General features: G+C 40.6%; 1 protein-coding gene across 10 annotated transcripts in view; it reads left to right on the top strand.

Moving 5' to 3' along the window:
• Window positions 1-21871, top strand: part of BCAS3 (BCAS3 microtubule associated cell migration factor) — a 369883-nt gene that overhangs the window by 112353 nt on the left and 235659 nt on the right. For all 10 annotated transcript variants that reach the window (XM_040618651.1, XM_040618679.1, XM_040618660.1 and 7 more), the window contains exon 15: window positions 8653-8917. In XM_040618651.1, the coding sequence (XP_040474585.1) occupies window positions 8653-8917 (265 nt within the window). The remainder of the gene's footprint in view (window positions 1-8652; window positions 8918-21871) is intronic.

The following is a 21871-nucleotide window of genomic DNA, read 5'->3' as shown; positions in this document are numbered from 1 at the left end:
CTGGTGTTAGAGTAATGTTTGAATTGTAATTTCAGCCAGTTTAGAATATCAGCCCTGGAGTGTATCCCATTTGGCAGGGCTGCAGAATGCCCAGTCTCCGTTGTAATTTGTCTTTAGTGGTTGGAGAGCAGACCGGTTGCTTGGTATTTCTTATCTGTCTCCTAAGAGAAGATGATAGGAAGTCCTCTCTGTCATTAATACACAGAAGCATCTTAAGTGGGTTAAGTTATATGCTTAATGTATATTACAAAAAAAAACAAAACCAAAAACAAACTAGTGTTGTGATTTAATAAAGGCATTTTCTGATTGATTTACTGCAATCAAGCAGTGTCTCTAAGTCACTCACCTGTCTTTCTACTGGGTCAGATGTATTAGCTATACAGTTACTGTGACTTAATAAAACGAAAGAATATATGCTCTATTACTCATTAATTTTCAACCTTCCAGACAAATTCTGGCTTGGTTTGGGGTTGAGAAATTTCAGTCTGAAAGGCCATTCCTACCTTTTCCTGACCATTTCTGAAATACAGAGACTGGTTGGAAAGAGATCTGTGGGGGTTTTGTTCCTTTCATGGACATCAGGATCTTGTCCTTAGCCAAAGCAGAATTTATGCAAAGCATTTGCAAATGAGTTGGCCTCTCCAACCTGACAGTGTCACTGAAATCGTACCATTAATGAATGGGATAAAATAGAGACCTTCTATTTTGAATTTTATAAAAAGAAAATTGAAAATAGATTTTAATACAGAATGTTGTGTTTACATTGACAGTCTATCCTGATAGCTATGCTTATACTATTTGAAATTTTCTGCTTGATGGAGGAGAGAAGGATGAGGCTGTTACAAGTTCCTCCACAAGATAAGCTTTGCCTGTGCTGAGATGCTGCCCGCAGCAGGTTGTGCTGGTATTCAGTAGGTGAACATACGTGCTTTCTGGACAACGAACTGCCAGCATCCCTGGAGTGGTGTCCAAAGGCACCTGCTAGCCATCTTCCAGATTTTTTTGTTAGTGATCTTCTCTTTAGGGCTTGACTGCCATGCTGGTTCACTTGCTGATGGCTCCATGATGCTGAGAGAGATTTAGGTACTGAGCTTGGGTTTCTGAGCTTTCATTCCCCTTAATACACAATTAAAGGTAAGTAGTAGTGTTCTCCCTGATGTTCACAGCTAGTCTTCATAACATGGTTTTCCTTTTCTCTTTCTGCATGCTTCGAACAGTGAAACAGAGTGTTACCAAGCTTTAAAAGTGTTGTTATTGCAAAACTGTGTTGTGTTTGCTGATTTTGAGCAGCAAATATAGGAAGAAGTCTTATGTGCTGAATAAAACTTTGAGTCGGGACTGTGAAGATCACTGAGTTCCTAACAAAGCCACTTACTTTTTTGTGTGACTGAAACGATGAGGCAAGATGGAAAGTGGCCCTGTGCCTCGTAAGGGAATTTCAAGGACAACAGCCATGAAAGAATGGGAAGTGCTCAGATACTTCATTGGTTCGAGTGATGTGAGTCCCAAGGTCACAATGTTCAAAGTTACTTTCCTGCAAGAACAGAAGTCACTGTTTCAGTTACATTGGATTCATATCCTTTAGTCTTTAAGTGCCACTTATGCTTTAGAATTTTTTTTATTGCTTAAGAAAATAAAAAATAGTATGTTTGATGCACTGTGTTACATCATGAAGGTTCATTGCAAGCACTGATTGTATTTAACCATGCCCGAGAGAGAGCTGAAGCTCACAGAGAATCCAGGCTTGTACAATTCAGCTGTAAAGGGGAAAAATGTGCATGTCTATGTGGTACACGTTTTGCTTAAGGATACGTTTTCTTGTCCTACAGCTCTTACATTGTGAGTCAACACTTACTGCACTCGTATTTTTACCCAAGAGCATTTTGGAAGGCTTTTAATGAAGGTATAGCATGTTCTGAACTGAGGAAGCTCATTTACTTGCAGATGAAAGTTAGACTGTCACCTGATGATCCTTTCTCTTTGATCTGAAATTGTAAACAGAAAAAAAAATATCCCTGAAAACAGTATTATCTCAACCTAGAACAAATAAACGTAATGATAGCATCAGTGGGCTGGTGGCCAGGGTCCTCTGTAATCTTCTACGCTGTCAGACTTCTGTTATTCTGACTCTCGAACTGGTGTTATAACTGACTTCAGTCAGCATAGGTAAACAGAGAGCATGATAAAAACATTCCAGCGTGGGTTGCCACAGAACATGTGTGATTTTACGCTTTTCTGGGGAATGCATGAATGTTTTTGTGATGTGGTTTCATAGAGACTGTTCAAGGTTGTGTCACATACCGTGTCCAGGTAGTGAAACACTGGAATAGTTTACAAACATTTGATGTAAACCTCCATGGGTAATAGAAGTCTCTTCCTATCTTTTGACAGACTGACATAGTAGCAATTATTTGAAATAGTCTTTGGAAGAGAGACTTCCTTATTGCCAGGAAAGGATCTGGGGACAGTCCTGAAATAACAAAGATTGATTTAACGAAGTTGATCAGTCTTTGATGAAAGTAGACAGTAAGACAGTAAGAAACTGCTACAGTTAGGAGCAGCTTAACTATCTTGAGGAGACGGAGCTCTAAGCAAAGTGGCGTTTGCAATTTCAGTTATTAATAGAGAGCAGCTACTCTGGCTGAAGGAGTCTCACTATGCCCAGATTCTGCCATTGTTTTAATATGAAACGACTCATGGAGACAGAGTTGGGTCTGTGCAGGTCTGATAAATCATATTGTGGTAGCCCATGATTTTATTATTTTTTCATTTGTGTTTGTCGCTACATAATTTCCTTGATTTTCTCAACCAAAAACAATTTTCAAATACAGACCAGTTTTCTAATTTATTTTGACCCTTACCTCCTCAGTACTGCTGCTTTTTCTCATTTTTTAATGATACTGGTTTTTTATTTCTGCCATCTCCCTACACAGCATAATGAAATACTTAAGTCATGTCCTTCAAATAATACTGTGTTTTCTCTGTGACGTTACATAGCATGCATGAAACTGGGTTAAGTTCCTATTGCAGTGACACTAGTCATGCTTTATTGTTGTTGCACTTCACTGTTGAAGTTTTAATTTGATGCAGTGAAATGCACAAGGATATACATCTTGTACCTGGTGTAACTACCCACAACTGAACAAGAGCACTAGGGAATAAAAAAAAAATACAGCACTAGGAAAGATCAAAATGTGTTTTAATATTTAGTTCCTGTAATTACTATGAAAATACGTGGTTCAGTGTTGAAAATATGTGGTTCAGTGTTGTGGGCTTTGTTTCCTCACTATTGCATTATGCCCATGCATCAGGAGTGGATTTGCCTGGGGGGATACTGAGCCCAGTAAAGCTCCTTCTCCTTTCTAAGAAAATAATTGATAGTATACATTGTGTAGCAAGTTAGTACAATATTAACTTTTAGAAATATAGAGGCTGGGTATGGGCTGTCAGTCATTCCTGAGAGCAGTGGTAAACAAGGTCACTGCCAGTCCCATGTGATTGCTTGTGTAATCAGCCATTCCTCTGACTCTTCCTTTTTCATCAACTGCTTTTAAAATAATTTTCCTATGTGCTGCCCTTCTGTTTTGTTTTCTTTCCTTTCAGTTATCACTTGAATTTTGTTATTTGTTTTGTGAATAAGATGTTCTAATTAATACAGTGTTTAAATTTAGAGAAGCTGTGGGAATAAGAAAAGAATGATAGCAAAATACTTATATAGATTTCCACGAGATAAAACAAGTGAATATATGTCAGATTTGAAGCCTTTGGTTCAGATTATTTCCTCCAGATTTTCAGAATATCAGAAATAATTTTTTGATCTGTGCGATCTTTGAAAGCTGATCTTCAGTAGAGCTGTGGACACACATACCCTTGTAGGACTCCATATATTAAATGACCGTACTGTCTCACTCATGTCAGACTCTTGACATGGCAGCTAAATTTTCATTCCGTTTTCTGGAGGACTTGCATCACAGTGTGCAAAACACAGGGAAACAGTGTAGTGGAAGTTAAAAAGAAGCATGGGAAAAGAGTGAATGAAGGACAACAGGACAAGGCAGTGTTAAGACTGGAAAGTTAACTTATGGAGAAGGGAATTCTTTGATGGAAAGGGCTGTGAGAAACAAATAATGGTGAGAGAAATGACAGTGCTGGAGGAAGCTACATGGTGGAGAACTGGCCGTATAATGCAAGTGTATTGGAAGATTTCTTTCCTAGTACCTGTTAAGAAAACCTTTCTCAGACTGTTCCTTTCCATTGAAATACTGGATGATTCCTTTCCAAGTCTAAAGGCTACCAGAATATATGAAACATTCTTTATTTGTCTCTGATAAGAAAATAATCATATTGTCCGTGATTCTGAAAATCATGTTGATAATTTTGTGAGGGTACTGATATCTATCTATCTATCTATTTATTTATTTATTTATTTCAAAGTTGTTATATTAATACAGAGGACAGTCAGTAGTAGACAGTAATATAAGAGGTGCAGCATGTCTGGGCAGCAAGAAGCCCATTTGGGTTTGACAGGTACTGATTAGGATTTGTGGAGCAAGCTAATAGTCTATAAAATATGGACAAAATTTCTGCAGACCTCTTGTACCACAGGAGGCACACAATACCTGGTTTAGACATGGGCAAATTGGAGGATGCATGCTGTTATCCTTACAACATTCTGTGGTTGTCTTAAGTGCATTCCTTTGGGCCAGAAAAGGCTGTGGTGTTTCTAATGAGGACCTTGAAGCATCCAGGGATTTCACCAAGACTTTTGGATATGCAAGAAATTTAGGTTGAAGCTTAAGGGACCAAACTGCTCACAAACTAGGAGGAAGAAAGGGTAGTAAAGCTAGGCACTGATGTTCCCACAGGTGCTCCCAAGTTAAAACAAAATCTCAGTTCTATAGTTCCCTTTCCTGGCCCAGACAGAAGAGGATAGATAAAATTTGGAAATACAGACATGAGTATTAAATCTCATGTTGACCTTGAGCTATAGAATAAACTTTGCGTCGTGAGAGATGTAGTGTACTTTGTACTTGATTAACATATATTTGTAAACAGTATGGGATTTTGATTGATCTTTGGTATCTAAACATTACATCACAATTAACAACAAATCCAGAAATATATTATAAATACATGAAATAATAGTACATTAACCTAAAGGACAGCAATAAATTGCAACGCTTAGCATAAACTTGAAAACCACTAATGGGCCACTGTGCAGTTTGTTTATATTATAAGCAGTCAAGAACTCTGTGTAATATACAATAACAGCGTGGAGGAGAACAGCAAGTCTGATGTGATAATTTACTTTTTTTTTTTTTTTTTTTCCCATGGACACTCACAGCTGATTTTTTTGAAGTAATTCCTGAGACTGCTGTAATGAGCATTCTCTTTTACAGGCTGGTCCACAGCTTTCTCCCAGGTGTACTGGAAAGTTACGGATATCTTTGCATTGCACAGATGGATTTGGCTCTTTTGATGAACGTATTTAATTCATGCCATTGTATGAAATTGGAAATATTCTCTGAATTACCTTCTTGAACTGTCTGTGGTACTGCTACTCATCGTTCATCTGTGAAAGACAAACGAGGCCATTTGTGAGACTGGTAGCAGATAGGTGGAAGTACTGCATGTGTAATGGTAGCTTCCAAAATACCTTTTGTCACTGCTCAGTAGGGTTTCATAGCTGTATTCCTATAAATCTTAACTCATTTCACACTCATCTGTCAACACTTTTTTTCCTTGTTACTACTGAGTGTTAAAAACCTTTTTGTTCCCTGCCTCTGTGGTTTCAGCCGTATTTTAAGTAGTCACGACTTTGATGCCCACGCTCTAACTGCAGCAAGTGTTTGTGATCGTTATTTTAAAGGGAATGTTTTGGATTACGTTGTTCCAAACTTTCTTCCTGAAGATCAGGACTACTTTTTAATGTTTACATTGAGAAAAAACATCCTGCAGTGATTGTTTCCCCATTTCTTGCTTTGTGTTGTCATATGCCAGGGCTGCTGTGTGTGTTTTTAGAACAACGTGATCCTAAGGATGTGTACTGAAAACTGAGTATTCGTATAGAAACATACACATTTATGTTATGCAGTACTGTGAGATGCAGTTTTTCTGTATCATCTCACAGAAATGTCCTCTAAAAATGCTGTACCAAATAAGATAAGAGAGGGGACGTGGTCGATGTGAGTGGAAGCAGTGGTTTAAAGCGTTTGGCTGTGAAATCAGTTGAAGTGCAGGAGTGAAGAGATTGAAGAGGCGCAGGCGGCCCGTGTCGCTCCTGTAATTGCAGCTCAGAGGTGTCAGTTCGCAGGGAGGCTGGCGAGGTCCCTTGGAGATGGCTGTGGGCTGAGGGCAGAACGCCCTGCGGCCGGGAGTGTGGCACTGTGGAGCAAGACAGAAGGCGGCTTGCGCTGGAGGGGTGGAGTGAGTGAGCAGAACAGGGAAGAGAAAGGAAGAGAAAAGCTGTTTTCTGGAGGCTGGACAGAGAGGTGCCGTTAGAGATCAGGAAGGGAATTTAAAGCTGGATCTAAAACAAGTACCAAATATTTTTGCAAACAGTGATGCGTTCAGAGGGGTCACGACCAATGGCAAACATGGCCTTTCTTGACGTTATTGGAAAACAGGGCTTTTGATGGGATTGGAATTATATTCCAACAGCCTTAATGACTTTCTTATATTGGTGATCTTTATTGTAACTGAGAATGGCAATTTGTATACAGTTCTTACCAGTATACAGTTTCTGACCAGTAGAAATTGCCTCCTTACGTTTGGTTTCTGACCAGTAGAAATTGCCTCCTTAAGCAGCAAGCATTTAAATACTCTTGGTGCCATAGTTTTTCTCTGACTCCATGGCTTTGGGGTTTCTTTTTTTGGCTCTTGTTAATCCCTGTGGGGTCTCTAATCCTTTTTGAGCAATCTATTAAGGTGAAACACTTTGTAGGCAAACTAGGAGCTCTAAGTGCTTTATGTCTTTATGTGTCTTTATGTCAGTAATACCAGAATCACTGAAAGTGCAAAACCTGTCAGATTTTGGGGAGATTGTTTAGCTGTATCATTAGCAGATCATTTGGGTATGTCACCATGGTTGAAAAGAGCAGGTGTGTAGCCCTGTTTTTTAGTTTATCTATGTAATGTTGATGAAGCATTTTTTGTCGTGACAGTCTGTCAGCCAAATATCTTGTCACAAGTCACAAGACTTAAATCCTTTTTTTATCTCAAAGGCTTCAGGGCTCAGTTGGAAACTTGCACTTTGATGAATACTTGCTGCTTTTGTCTGGAATAGCTGGAGTGCATTTCTGGAATATTTGTCAAGATTTTATCAGTGTTTACTCCAATTTGAGTACCTAGTGTATTGTAAAACTGGCTTCAGTGAAATCTTAAAGAATTTTATTTAGTTTATGCTGTTTAATAATATAATGAAAACTAATCCTTCGTCTGTATGTTTGTTTGCTGTGTTAAATCCCACTTTTTTAGTCTTTTTAGTCAGCTTTTACCTTTAAAAACATTTTTGGCAGAATTGTTTTAGGATTATTTTTTTCCTCTGATAAATCATGTTAACCTAGACTACTTGTTTTCTTGAGTTGTCTGCCAGTACGGTGTTGGAAACAAACTTTAATCTCTCTTTTAAAGCATTCCGTCAGGAACAAGAATTTGCTTTCCATCAAAGCATTGTTTAAGGCACACTTAAAAGAGAATTAAATCCTTCTGGACTTTGTATCTGAGATCTATGGAAGGAATAACTATAGCAGAAAATATTTAACTGTATTTTTGTATTTGCTTCACAACTGACCATTTTAAGGTAAAGTAAGACTTGTGTTTCTCAAGTGGTCGATAAGTACTTGTATGCGTAAGACTAAATCTAACTGGAGCCTTTCCTGGGGGACTCTTAATAGCTGATTAGTAAAGATTGTCTTGTGTGAAATGGAGTGGGTTTATACAGAGATATGGCCAAAACTGTTTGGTTTCTTCTTGACAAAATTTTAAATCCAAAGAGCATAGGTCCAGGGATGCCTGGATGAATGGTGGTCCCACTGAGGGACATGCTGATAGCAGCAGGATTAGAGACCATTGCAGACAGCTTTTGAAAATACTGGGCATTGATTTTTAGCTTGCTAAGTTATACAGGACACAGTATTTCTGTTGACTTAAAATACAGTTTTGAGTGCCAGTATTTGTCAAAATTGGGCCCAGTGGTGAGATCTCTCTTTTCTTCTCATTCCGACCTTTTCCCCTTTCTGGGTAATCTCTAAAAATTAAAGTAAACAAACAAATAACAAAGCATGTAATTGAAATTATTTCCAAACTCTTTTTAGAACTAAATTCTATTTGAAAATTACACCAAGCTCTTGTGGCTTTCTGTAGTACTTTGCAACATGGTTTGTTTTCATAAGTTCAGGCCTGTTGAAAAGAAAAATCTCAGAATATTTTGAAAAGTACATGGAATTTGGAACTGGGTATTATGCTGCAGCTTGTATATATTGAGTACTAAGTTCATTGGTATATATGCCAATATTCAAGTTAGGCGTGTATCAAGTTTTTATTCACATTTCCAATTAAGCTTTGTGTCTGTTTAAAACATGACAGTCTTATTTCCTTTTAGAGGTGTGTATGTTGGTGACTACATTCCCATTTCACTCCTCTGTTTTCCAGGTACAGGATATCTCCTTCAGCCATGACTGCCGCTGGGTTGTGGTCAGCACGCTTCGTGGCACTTCCCATGTTTTTCCTATCAATCCTTATGGTGGCCAACCTTGTGTCCGAACACACATGTCACCCCGGGTGGTAAATCGCATGAGCCGATTCCAAAAGAGTGCAGGGTTGGAAGAGATCGAGCAAGAGCTGACATCTAAGCAAGGAGGACGCTGTAGCCCTGTTCCAGGCCTGTCAAGCAGCCCGTCTGGCTCACCGCTCCATGGTAAATCCCTTTTTTACTTCTTTTTCTTCCCCTTACATTGTTCAGAAACCCTTCCTCTTGAGTTGTTAATGCCCATATCCTCTAAGATGTTTCAGTACTTGCTCGCTGTGTAGCTGCCTGACTCAAAAAGATTTTTTTCCTACATACCTTTGGAGATGCTGGCCTAAAGATCCCCATAGTCTTCCAGCTTCACAACAGAAATACTGATTTTACTGGAGATCACAAGAACTGATTTGATTCATTCTGTTTGCCCATGTAGTTTGTGCCGCTAACAAATGAGTTTCACAAAATAAGGTGCTGCAGGTATTGTGCAAAAATATGTAATGTATGCAGATATTATAGGAATGAGCCAAGGTACAAATACTTCAGAAAGATAGTTCTAGTTTTGCAGCTTGCTTAAGTAAACTATGCTATCACAGATGTGTTAATAATTTCCACACTAAACTGAAAGTTTTGGGGTCTTCAGGTTTTGTTTCCGGATACCACGTGGTCAGTAATCTGGTCTATATTCAAATGCAGTTACCTAAAATTCTCACTGCTTGTCAACCTCGATCATGAAGCACATCTGGATATCCACAGTAAATACTGTTTGAGGAGAAATGTGGAAGCTAGGCAATGTGAAGTTAAAGGCGTAGACTTTTGACCACGTTTGTGTGTGTGAGCAATGTGACAAATAATGAACAAAGGGAAAAAAAATTGTAAGAACTGATCTGCACATCCTACTGCCGTGGTGGATGTGCTTTGGAGAAGCTAAAAGGACATGGAGAGGGGCTTCTAAAAAAAGGTTCAAAAATCATCATTGTCCCAGCTTCTTCATTTTATCTTTGCCTTTCTTTTTGCCCTTCTCTTTCATGATGTCTGTACTAGAAGCTGCTTTGTTTGGACTGAGGATTTGCTGCATCCTTACCCCTCCTTTCTATGGGGAGTCAGTCACAGCTTCCATTGAAGTGAAGGTTTAAATAGCAGTTGGGTACGGACAGCCACCCTTTCCAGTCTGAGAGTATTAAAAATGGCAAGGAACAGTTCCTGTGCCCTAATTATGAGTTGGATTAGAAGCACTTGTGAAAGCCCAACTATGTGCTGTCATAGTCTTTGCTGCTATAGAGAGAACCTTTGTGGGATTTCTGAATCAAAGGAACATTTTAATGACTTGATGATTATTAAGGGAACCAGACTTGTCTCAGAAGAAGCCTGTGTATTTTCTCCTTTCTTTGGACTTTCCTAAACAAAGTTTTCTGCATAGCTGTTCTGGAGCCATGCTCTTCTGCCTGGAGCCACTGGAAGGCACCCAAAATGCGGTCTGTAGTTTCCTCCTCCTTGGAGACATTTGTGTATCTACCATTTTACTTTCTAACTCATCGCTGTACAGCAGTTCAGCATGTCAGGCTTGAGACGGGCTGGGGAGTGCTGTAAAGGTTTGCTGTGGCACATCCGATCCCTTTTAACTGTTGACATCATGTAGAGGAGAGGAAGGAACTATCAATTTGTGTAGCTTTCATCCAACCAATTCTGTTTTCTGTCAAGGGAAATGGCAGTAAGTTGTTGCTTTTACAGTACTCTTAGGTATGTTTGAAGTTTTGAATAGATTTGACACACTTTTTTTAGGAAGAAACAGCAGTTTCATTTTCTCTAGGATCCTCAGGGGTGGACAGATTTTCTAGGTAGGAGAAAGACATGCATGGATGAGTTACTGAGAGAAAGGCAGTAACATTTATGGGAGCATCTCAAGAGTTTTAAGGCTTCAGTTTTCAAGTGTCTGTCTTGATATATAATCAGATTTTTTTCAAGATCTTTGTGCAGTTATCATTGCCTGAAAATTAACTCTGTTTAAACAGTTAGCACCATTTGAAGGCTGCACATGAACGCCAAGAATCAAGGCAGAGAATAAAACCTTAGTTTCTGGAGAACTTCATGCAGATTAGGTTCATCACGTTCTCACAGTGTAGAAGGGCTTGAAGCTGGGCACGCAGTAAAGCTGTGTGTTAGCAACTTGCAAACCTTCATAAGAAAATTTTCCATGAGGAATTTGTGGGGATTGTATGGAGGAGTTAGGAGAGTTGTCTTAAAAAAAAAAATAAATTTGGTTTTAAATAATCGATTTGGTAAAATGTTGTAATGTTTTCAGTAATATTATTGTTGCTTTTTCATTTCAGTAATCTTTCAGCTTACCTGGCTGAAGGCAGGCAGGATATCGAACCATATTATATGCCTTTTATAAAAAGCCATTTATGATCAACTTGGAAAAAAAACCCTGAAATTTACAGTGACTTTCAGTGGAGGGATTTTGTGTGCATGTGTAGCAGCTGGATTAGCCAGAGACCAGTGATTATTTTAATTTGTGAGCTAAGATGTGTTTACTCAGATTGTAACAGCTCTTTATCATATCATATTATAATGTTAATTTTTTGTTGTTTGGAGGAGTTACGGTGGTCTGGTGACAGGAGAGTAGACTAGTATTCAGAATGGAAAAGAGCAGTTCTGGGTTTAATTCTTTGCTTTACTTTTAACTCGTCTGTGACCCCTAGTAAATTTTATTCAGCTGATTTTGTCTATCAGCTTTCTACTATGTAACAAGAATAACAATCTGTGTTCCCGGTATGTGGAATTACTTTAATTTTGTAGTTTTCTTCAAGAAGAATAACTTACTTTCCTTAATCATCCCTCCAAATGCAGCTGATTATAATGGAAATAAAGCCAAAGAGGATGTCCTGGGGAACACCAGTATTACACTGGGACAAATTGTTGATTAGGTAACATTGGGAGAAGATGGTGATAAACTGGTTTTATCGCTGGAGAATTTCTTTTCTATGGAGTCATGTCATTATGATTTTCCTGTTACGTCCTTTGTAATCTAGAAAAGTTTCAAGAAACCTTGAGTTAGAAAAACTGCTGCTAATCCTTCTGCTAATATTTTTCGCATTACAACAGCGTTGCTACAAGCTTAGGCCGGAAGACCGGACTTCTGTGAGTGAAGTGCTTGCTTATTATCTTCTTTCTTGGTTAGCAATTGTAACCTCTTGATGCTAACTTGTGATTAGCTGTTGTTCTTGTAAATATTTTCAGAGTTCAAGCTCTGTAATATTTTTCTCGCTTGTTTTTTAACTCCTACTTTCAAAATGAAACTGTTTGCTATGTATATAGTAGCCAGGCAATCTATTTACATTTTGTTCAGAGTACCCTAGGAACTGTTTACCCGCACAATGTAAGCCTTTACTGGGGGTGGGGATGGGGATGGGGATGATTTCATTTCCAAATGAATCATAGTTTGGCTTTGTTCTGTTTAGCAGAATGAAGTAAACTGTTAAAAAGAGGATGATAAAAAGATATTTCCTTTGCACCTTTTATAGCTAACACAGATTTTGTTTAGGCTATTCTGTCTGGTAATCCAGCGAAGTTATATTTTTGTCATTCTGTTGGATTGCCAGAGTGTGTGTCAGTAATATTGGAGTTAGGTTGGGATCCTTTTATGGGCTTTTACTATTATAAGACTATTACGACATCAGTTGGTTGTGGGGCTGAACATTAGGGTAGAATGTGGCCTTATGTGACCTTCTTACTTGTATAAAATGGGGCTTATGGTACTTACCTGTCTCACAGGTACACTGTGTGGATTCATGGATGAGTAGTTACAACAGAACTATGTCCTGGATTCTGCAAACGTATCCCATGTTATCTTCAGGACACCTATATGTGAATAGCAAGGAGCATTTAGCTATAAAAATGTAATGCTTTACGTGGAAAATTGAAAGCTATATATAACACTTACTATTTTTACTCTGCAAATTAAAATTCACGCTATGTTATTAGCATTGCTTCTTGCACCACCAGTAAGTTAAAGTCTCTCTAGCTCTATGCGGAGGATTTTTCTGTTGTTGACTGCAGGAATTTCTACTATCGGAACAAACAGTAATACAGTAAGTTAAGCGCACATTGGGCCTATAGCTACACATCCACACCTACTGAAAACATTCAATAATTACATGATACTCTCTGAATTTGTCTGGTCATTTTGTTAGGGATTGAAGTATTTATTTGGATGGTGGAGTTTTGCCAAAAGACCATTCATAATACGCAGTGGTTCTGATTCAGATTTAATACCTACGCTGAAATGCAGTACATAAATCTAGAATTATGAAAAAACATGTCGTTCTGTATATATTGTGTTGAGACTTTTATTTAGCTCTTTATAAATATTTAGTGTAGCACATTTCATTGCAAAATCTTTTTTGATTTTAAAAACCAGGAAGGTTTTCCTCTCACTTTTTCTTCATTTGTCACAATTGCAACACGATTAAAATCCAAGCATCAAGCTAGAAGTTTGATAAACATGCAGTGTGGGATGCTTTAAATATTTTCATGTTACTTTTCACTATTTCCCAGAGTGAAACTCCTTTTACTAGAAGAATTCTTATGGGAAAGCAGAGTTGAAAGGACTGACATCATCAGCCCTTCCTGAAAAACAGATTGGTTTCCTTTAAGTAACACTCACTTAAGAAACCACCTATTTAGAGAGAGGCAGACAAAAATAGTTTCAAAGAAAATTAACTGTATAATAACTTAAAGCACTGGAGGGCAGTTCCTTTCCAGAGTGTAAGTCGAGGGCTGCCGCTGTAAACATGAGTTGAAAACAGTTGTTTGAAAATTCTCTATTAAGCTTTAATTTTTCTCTTTGTAAACTCTAGTTTCACCGGACAGAAAATAGTTTCTAGAAATGTATAGATACAGCTGCAGGATAGGCACCATTTTTTTTAATGTGCTTTTAATATTCCTATTTGTTTAGTCATCTGCGCTTCCACAGCATCACACAAGGCTATGTTTTTATTTAAACGTCCTTTCAAATAATTTCTTTCCCAGCTTCGCCTAGAAGTCTAAATTTGTCTGTAAATACTTATTTCCCCCCCTCCCCGCTCCGCCCCGCCCCCTCCCCCCCCCGCAGGCCGGGGCCGGCCGGCAGGGGGCGGTCTCCCCCCGCCGTGCCGGCGCCCGGCCTCGCCGCCCCTCCCGCCAGCCCTAATTCCATCCGGGAGACTTTGTGTCGCGACTCAAGCTCGCAACAGGCTGCCTGTGGGGAGCCACCGGCCCTGGGAGCCTGGAGGAGCCGTGTCGCTTGGGGCTAGCGCTGGGTCTGTCAGCGCCGGGCTGGGCGCGACGGTCTGCAGGGCCTTCGCCAGCCGAAGCGATCCTGTGGTTATATCCCCAGCGCTTCTTGTGTAGCGGTGACCCCGCAGAGCCTCCTCAGGGTGCTGCTGGTGGCTTGGTGACAGGGGGGAGACACCTCCCAAAGCGTGGGGATGGTAGAGGGCCACCTGCCTTCCTCACGCAGGGACTGTTGGCTCTCAGGCCCCTCACAGCCCCTCTGGCAGGGGCTGCCCGGCCCCTCACAGCCCCCCAGGCAGGGGCTGCCCACCCAGCCCCTCACAGCCCCCCAGGCAGCGGGCCGTCCAGACCAAGCCGCCACTCCCCGAGTTCGTGCCCGCATTTGAAGTATCTCTTCATGTTTTTAAGGCAGTTGGGAAATTCTTATTTTTTTTACCTGGTGGTAATTCTGCTAACGACTATTGGAGACCATTACTTCCTCATGGAAAGGTCGCAGGGCTGTGCGAGGGCTCATGGCAGTGGAAGGGCTGCACAAGGCCCCCGAGCCAGTGGTTACAGCAGCCCCCGATGACACAAGGGAGAGCAGGTACGAGCAGCTGACCCTGAGCACCAGCTTGGGTACTGGTCAGGAGCTTACTGGTTGTAAATGAGCTCTTGTTTTAAGCTGCCTCCCCACCCCCCAACCCCTTTCTATTTTTTTTTTTTTGTAATGGATGGGAGAATCAGTGGAGTGAAAGAAGTGGGTGGTATATCTAGGATAGTTTCTGAAGTGGAAGAAAAAGATCCATTCCCTTCAGATAAGTAGGGAAGTAGACTGATAAATTCTGTCACAAGGGAAGTTTGTGTCTGTACATAAAGTGTTTTCGAAGTGGGCTTTTGTAAACAGTGTAGATCTGAGACTGGGGCAAATGTACGTCTGCCTTTAGATTTGAAAAAGGAGTTGTGAATATTCCAGATAAATTGAAAATTGAAGGAGACTGACATCAGAAGGGAATTACGGTTCTTGAGATATGAATTGTAAAAATATAGGGCTGAGTGATTTAGCCCAGTGAATACAGCAGCCAAAGCAAACCATTCCAGAAAGACTGTGGGTAGGCAGGTGGAGGGGAAGTAATAGGTAGTGCACAGGAGACCGCGATGTCAACGATGGATCATGAGGTGAAAGGAAGGTGGAAGGCAGAGAGTAGTTGGATTACCACAGATGTGAGCGTCCCACTGAAGTTTTCCTGTCAAGATGGATGATTGCAGTCTTGGTAACATCAAACTGAAGATAATTTCTATAGGGTCAAGTGTTGATGTGTCAGAGGCATGCACTGAGGGAGTCCAAGGAGAAATAGTAACTGGATTTTTAAGTGTTTCTCTGAAAATGGCTTAATAAAATGACATTTTGGGATTCTATTGTTATTTCAACTGTTCCCTCAATTACTTCCTCTTAATATACAGGAATATACAGAAAGATGTTTTTCCATCTGCGAATCTCACCATTTAACCATGTATATAAAGGACAGGCTAGTGTATTTCCTTCTCATACATCACGAGTAATAAAGTCATACTGCAGATTACACATGCCTTTTGATAGGGTTTTGTAGTTACCAACTGGAAACTGATAAATAGCGACATTAGTGATGTACAAGAAGGAGGGTGCTCAACTGCTTTATGGCTTCTCAAGGTACTTTATGGCTCTGTGCAGAGGACTGGATACCCTTGTACAGAGCTTGTTTATACCTTGTATACCCTTGCATAGAACAGTGTTTTAAGGGGAAATGAGTGTGATCAGTATAAAAGCTGTCACTGAGAGCGAGCTTTGAAATAACAAGCCAGCTGAAAAGAGTCAGTCGCTGAAGGAGTGATGCGAGGAAGGTTTTCTGAAGGTGTTCCTGTCCAAAGCACAAAAGGGGAAAGGCCGGGATTAGGTCAGGAAAAGAGGTCTAGTACAGGGGAGATGGCATGGTCCAGAAATTTGTTGGTGGGTCAAGGAATGTAAGTGGGTTGAGGGAGCTGCGATCGGTGAAATGACAAAAAGTAGCTTTGCTCACCTGATACAAGCCTGTAATATGTTTGATCAGGAGGTGAGAAAGTAGAATCTAGAGTTTTTCAAGAGACTGTATCAGCTGAAGGAGGAGGTTTAAGTATTGAGGGTGTTGTGTGACAAGTAAGGTTTGGCATGAAGGAAGGTGAAAGCATGTGAAGCTCTGTGTTAGTAACCAGTGAGGGAAAGGAATGGGGACAAGAGCTGGTGGGAACAATCATTTTATCTGATGGACCTGCTGAGTTCAAGCCCAAACACCCTGGCAGTGGCTGTTGTGGGGCACAGCCGTTGTTGAAAGGGAGTCCAGGGCTGATCCCTCGTGCCTGCGGTCTGAATCAGGTTCCCTGTGTATGTGATTGTGATTGATTATGCAGTAAATGGGTGCTGCCCTTGTTGTCTTTTTTTTGGTTTATTATTATTAAGTAAGGCATTTAAATCAACTGTGCATTTTTGGTAGTCTGAAAAATGTAAACGCTTCATGGAAAGAAACGTAAGCATTAAGATTGGAAATAAAATATACTTGTATCTTTTAAAAGGTTTATCTTTACCCTTAAATATGCTGATGGGGCTTATTCTTTTTGCTAAGTCTTTGTGGGCTGTTAAAATCAGTTGCTTTTTCCCATCTCAAGGAAATGCATCTTTGACACTTCTCATGACCTGAGTCACGATGCTGTCACAGAGCCAGAAAACATCCTTAACAGTCATGGGTAAAAGAGCAGAGCTGCCGAGGGTGTGTGGTGGGTGGAAGAGGGAGAGAGATTGCTATGGTTTACTTCAGTTCCTATTCTATGGGTGTTTCAGACAAGCCGTTTATTATAATTACGCATGGATATTATTATCAAGTCCTCATACACAGTGGTTCTCAAGGCACTTTTTTTTCCCCCCACATAACTGAGGATAAATGCTGTGTATTCAACCTGGATTGAATTCAGATGCTGTATTTGTGCTAATTGTTGCAGCTAGAGCAAGGGAACATAAGGTGTAGGTAAAAAGGTGGGGGTGAAAAAAGCCTTAAGATACAGTTTATCATCAGTACTGAGTTCTAATAAGTGAAGCCCTTTTGGTAAGGGGCTGCTATTAAACTTTCCCCGTGTCCTCACCCAGCGCAGCTGCATACAGAGGTGTCCTTCAGAACTTCCCAGACCAGCCATTTTGCAGTTTCTAAGACAAAGTGACCAGTTTTTATGGCTGTGACATCCCAATACAAAAAAATTAAGTTCATAAAGATCATTGTATTTTGTATCATTTTGAAGAGAAGTCTGAGGCACCAAAATTGTCTGAAGTTCACAAAGCCAAAGCATCTCAAGTGTCATCCCTGAAAGAAAGCTTTGAATTCAAAACTGTGTTGATATAAATTATGATTGATAGACATGACAAGGAGCAGTAATAGTGCATACTTGTTTTCTCAAGCGCTTCATCATTCACCAGCAGACAGTGTTAGTAAAATTCCCATGTGCAAGAAATTGGAGTAACAGAGTCTTAACTCAGTGCCTAGAAGCTGCCTTGTACGATAACCTCATTAGTGGAGTGTTAAGTCTGAGCTCACATAGTCCTTCTCCTTGGAAGAGTTTGCAAACTCAAGTTCAGTGCTGTGGTAGCTACAGCCATAGCTTCTGGTCCCGAGCTGGCTTATGGCCATGCACCGGGGAGGATGGGCAGTGCACCTTTGCACTTGTTTGCAAAACATTCAGCAGCTATACCTGTAGTAGTTACAAGAAACTAATCTTGCAGTCTTTTAACCTGTGAAGAGGCGAAGGTGCAAGGTCTGGTACAAACAGGATGGGATGTCTGGACCCCTCCCTGGCTGTGGCTGGCATTTACTGGCCTTTTAAGAGCAGAAAGGCCAGTTCGGCTGATTTTGCTGGTAACCACCATCTGGAGCAAACCAGCTGAAGTGTTACTGCTGCTGCCTGCTTCATGGCCGTGAAAAGTCTGGAGCCAACAGCTGGCGAACAAGTTTTGTTGTTGGTTTTTACTTCAAGTTTTGTCCATAAATGGACTTGAGCTTTGCACCAACAATATTTTTAGTTAAATAAGTCCTGAAAGATGATTATTATGCCAGACTTGCATGTGTGGTGGTGGAGGGGTTGTTTTCTAAGGAAAAGCTTCAAGGCACCTTTACTGTGCAGCTCTTTTTGAGGAGCTTTAGCACAGTAAATTGGTGTCTGTACAAAATGAGGGGGGGAGACAGCAAGGGAAGAAGCAGACATTTGTGTCAGATTTTCAAGGAGACATTTTTTAGACCAGACAGTTAACGCTGTGTATGTCACTTGCAGCTGCCGGTAAGAGGTGCCATGGGGCCCTGGGGCACTGGTGCTTCTGGCAGAGGTGGCTTCCTCTCCTTTCTGATTACTCTGGACTGTCAATGTAATTTCTTTTCCATGCAGGGAAAGAAGAAATACCCATGTAGGTAGGTGAAATGGCAAGCCATACATCACTGATTGTGTAAATAAAGGACAGGTTCAAATCCTAGGTATAGCTTGAGGTTTGAACTGTTCTCACATAATCTGTCTTCAGCCAGGGAGAGGTAACGGGCAGCAAAGAGGTTGTAGCAGTTCCTTCTCTCTTCTAACCTTTGCTGAGGAGGTTTTCAGTTATCAGTGGGAGGCTTTGTAACGGAGAGACCAAGTTTTTGAAACCGAAGATAGTAGAAGAAAGAGAAACTTCAGGAGGAAAGGAGCATTATGAGGCCATGTTCAGATTTTGAGTGGATGACACAGATGAGCAGTTGGAAGAGCTGAAGTTGAAGGAGCTTGGGTGAGAGGGCAGAGGACCCTGCCTCCACAGCAGCTGAGACACTTGGACTGGCGCTTGCATGTCTGGGTAGAGTATTCTGACTTACAAGTTAGCCTCTCACCATCACATGCCTTGCCCGGATGCAAATAGAGAGCAAGTTCTGCTTTCTTAGGACAATCATGAGATTTAGTGCAGCTGTGTTTCAAAAGGTTAGATATCAAGCAGTTTTAAACATTGTGAAAATAACTGGCTGCTTTATTTTCTCCCATCTGTTTCAGTGGAATCAAGTTAGTGATAGGTTTTGGACTTGAACCAGTTTAGCTGAGAGAAAAATTTGCTCTTTAAGTAGCTAGATCATGTGCGTATACGTGCTGTAGGTAGTACAGAGTGTTCTTCCTTTAGTGGGTCTACTTGTGTTGGAAATATGGAGGGTCATGGTGTGAAATAAGTCTAAATATGGTAGGATGCTATTCAAGGAAACTGTGATGTACCTTTAATTCAGAAGCAACCGTTAGCTTAACATAATAAGTTTCCTGACATTTTCTAGGAAAATGTGTAACATATTACAAAGAAAGATAAAACACGTTTGACTGAATAAAACAAAACTTAAAAAGCTCCCTTTGGCAGCAATTAGCGCTCGTGGTGCTGAGCGTGTTTCTCGGGACGCTATTGAGTTTGTCTGTCAAGCTCTTCCAAACAATTTCTGCGAGCCAGCATTGCTTCCGCGGCGTTCTCTGTCCAGGTCACAAGGCAGCGTTTCTCACCAGGGCGCTGCTGTTTCCTCTTCCGACTGTAGTAGATTACAGATTATACTGGAACATGTCTGAGAAAAGGTCAGAAACGAGGGTGAAAGTCTTGGAACCGAAGCTGGGAAGCTTTCCATTCTCATCCGGGAAACTTTTTGTATTGAATAAAAAAGCAAAGCAAAATAAACTACCACAAGCATGACACTTCTGTTTTGCCTGCCATTTTCTGTCTGCCAGTTAGAAAGGGTTTTATTTCCCTTGCATTATATGATTAGCGAATGTTTAGTTGAGGAATCTTCAGTATTACACTAAACAGAAATAATGGCCAAACACAGTTCATTTCTGTGTATCTCGGCCTCCACAGGATTGCATAGCCTGGAGTTACTACACTTTTATTTACCAAACTAAAGATGTTTATATGTAGTGTTAATGTCAGTAGACTACGTGGTACGCTTTGAAATGTGGTCTGTTAAATACTGTAAGATATAAAAGCTAATCAAGTGGGTTTTGAATTTTAATGACGCTGCATTACTAAGCTTTTTGTATTGGAGTAATGGAAGAAAAATGGAAAAAATCAACATAGAATCACTTTAATATGAGGCTGAGAGGTGCTCGATACCACTTTGGTTTTTCATGTAAAGTGTTCAGAGAAACTAAAATCCTTGTGATCATTATTTGCCTACCAGAAAAAAACATCTGGGCCAGGTCCTGTTAGCTTTGTTCACTAACAGGGTGGAATTTCTCTGTGCAGAAGAGGATCCCACAACACTTGAATGGAGGAAATGTGCCATATACAGTTGAAACTGCCAGGGGACATGTAATGGGTAAAATGATTTACTTTCAGTTTGGTAGTAAGTTGGTGTTTGCATCCCTTAGGGTGCGCTTTTGATTTGAAGCTCGGTTGTGAATTCCTGCATTCCCTTCCCATATTGAGGCTGTTGCCTGCGCAAATCTGTGGTGCCAATGTATTAGAGCTAGGTTTACATCGGGGAAGAAGTGATTTGGTTGTGTTAATGTGGTACTATGTGTGGACTTGAGAGAAGGACAAAGCCACAGCAGGGCGAGCAGTGGGGCTGTGACAACGTAATGCATCGAATGAAGCGCCTTAGCGTAACACTGGCTGCCCCGTGCTGTGTTCACAGTGGAGCTCCTGGGGCTGGGGGGAGTGTATCTGCTGCCCTGGGGCTTGGTGTATATTTATGTCATTAGTAGCTGCAAAAATCAGGATGTTTTTCTTCCTCTCTCCTCAGAGATGATCTCTGACAGCAGTGCCCTGAAGTACTCAGTTCAAATGCTGACCAATTTGAAACCTGGCCTGAATTCATCAAGGCTTTTAGTTGATCAGAAGAGGACAAGTTTACTATATTAATTGCTTTCAGTTGGTTGAATGCTTTTTTTATACAGTGTTACAAGCTGGCAAGTCTAGCACCTAGGTGTAGCTTTCCTTTCCTATCCAAAACCACACTTTGAATACTTACAAACATCTGATTTGATCAAATCTTTAAATCCCACATGCAGGCCTTAAGTGTATTTTACTGGTTTTACAACAATTGTAAGTAAAATACCACTGAACAAAACTTGTAGCTGTCAGTAAGTTAACGTTGGGGTGGCGACAGCGGTGGGGACAGCGAGGAGGTTGAGGGCCAAGCCGGACCTGGGAGCTACTCCTGATGGCTTTTCCACAGATGTCCAGCTTTGTCAAAAACCAGTAAATCTTGTGAAGTTTATTTTCCTTATAGCATCTGTGTTTTATAATGGTGCTTTTAATTTGTTTTTCCTTTGTCTGCTGGGATTTCTTTTGTCCGGCACTTCCAGGCCTCCCTTTTTCTCTCTGTGGAAGTGAGCCTGTTAATGATGGCTGGCTTGGGAATACATCCCAGCCAGGCAGGCACGGCAGCCGCTCCCTCCATCCGACAACAAAGCCCATTGTTGTTTTCCTTCTTCACATTTCTCCTCAACTTAATCCATTTTTCCTTTGATTATTTGTGGAATAAAATGACTGGAAATGTGTGGCTTGGGTTTTGGGTGGATGATACCATGGCAGTTTCATTGCAGACCTTGAGCAAACAGGTATGAAGGCAGAACCAAGCGATTATATTTTCCATGTATCTGGATGCAGCGTTTATCTAATATAATGCTGCACTTGTAAATAAACTTCTGCTGCCTGACTACCAGAGCCACGACATCCTCAGGTTTTTGCAGCTCCCTTAGTAAAATTAATAGATTTACTAGCAGCTTAAATTGAGACATAAGACTTTTTTTTTCTTTTATGTTTCTCCAATGGGAGTTTAAAAGGCTGATTTAGGATTAACTCTAGAAGGTTTTTTGACTCATGTTTAGTCGTGA

The sequence above is a fragment of the Falco naumanni genome, chromosome 1 (genome assembly GCF_017639655.2).
Source record: "Falco naumanni isolate bFalNau1 chromosome 1, bFalNau1.pat, whole genome shotgun sequence".
NCBI lineage: Eukaryota > Metazoa > Chordata > Aves > Falconiformes > Falconidae > Falco > Falco naumanni.
This window is presented reverse-complemented; position numbering and strand designations above follow the sequence as displayed.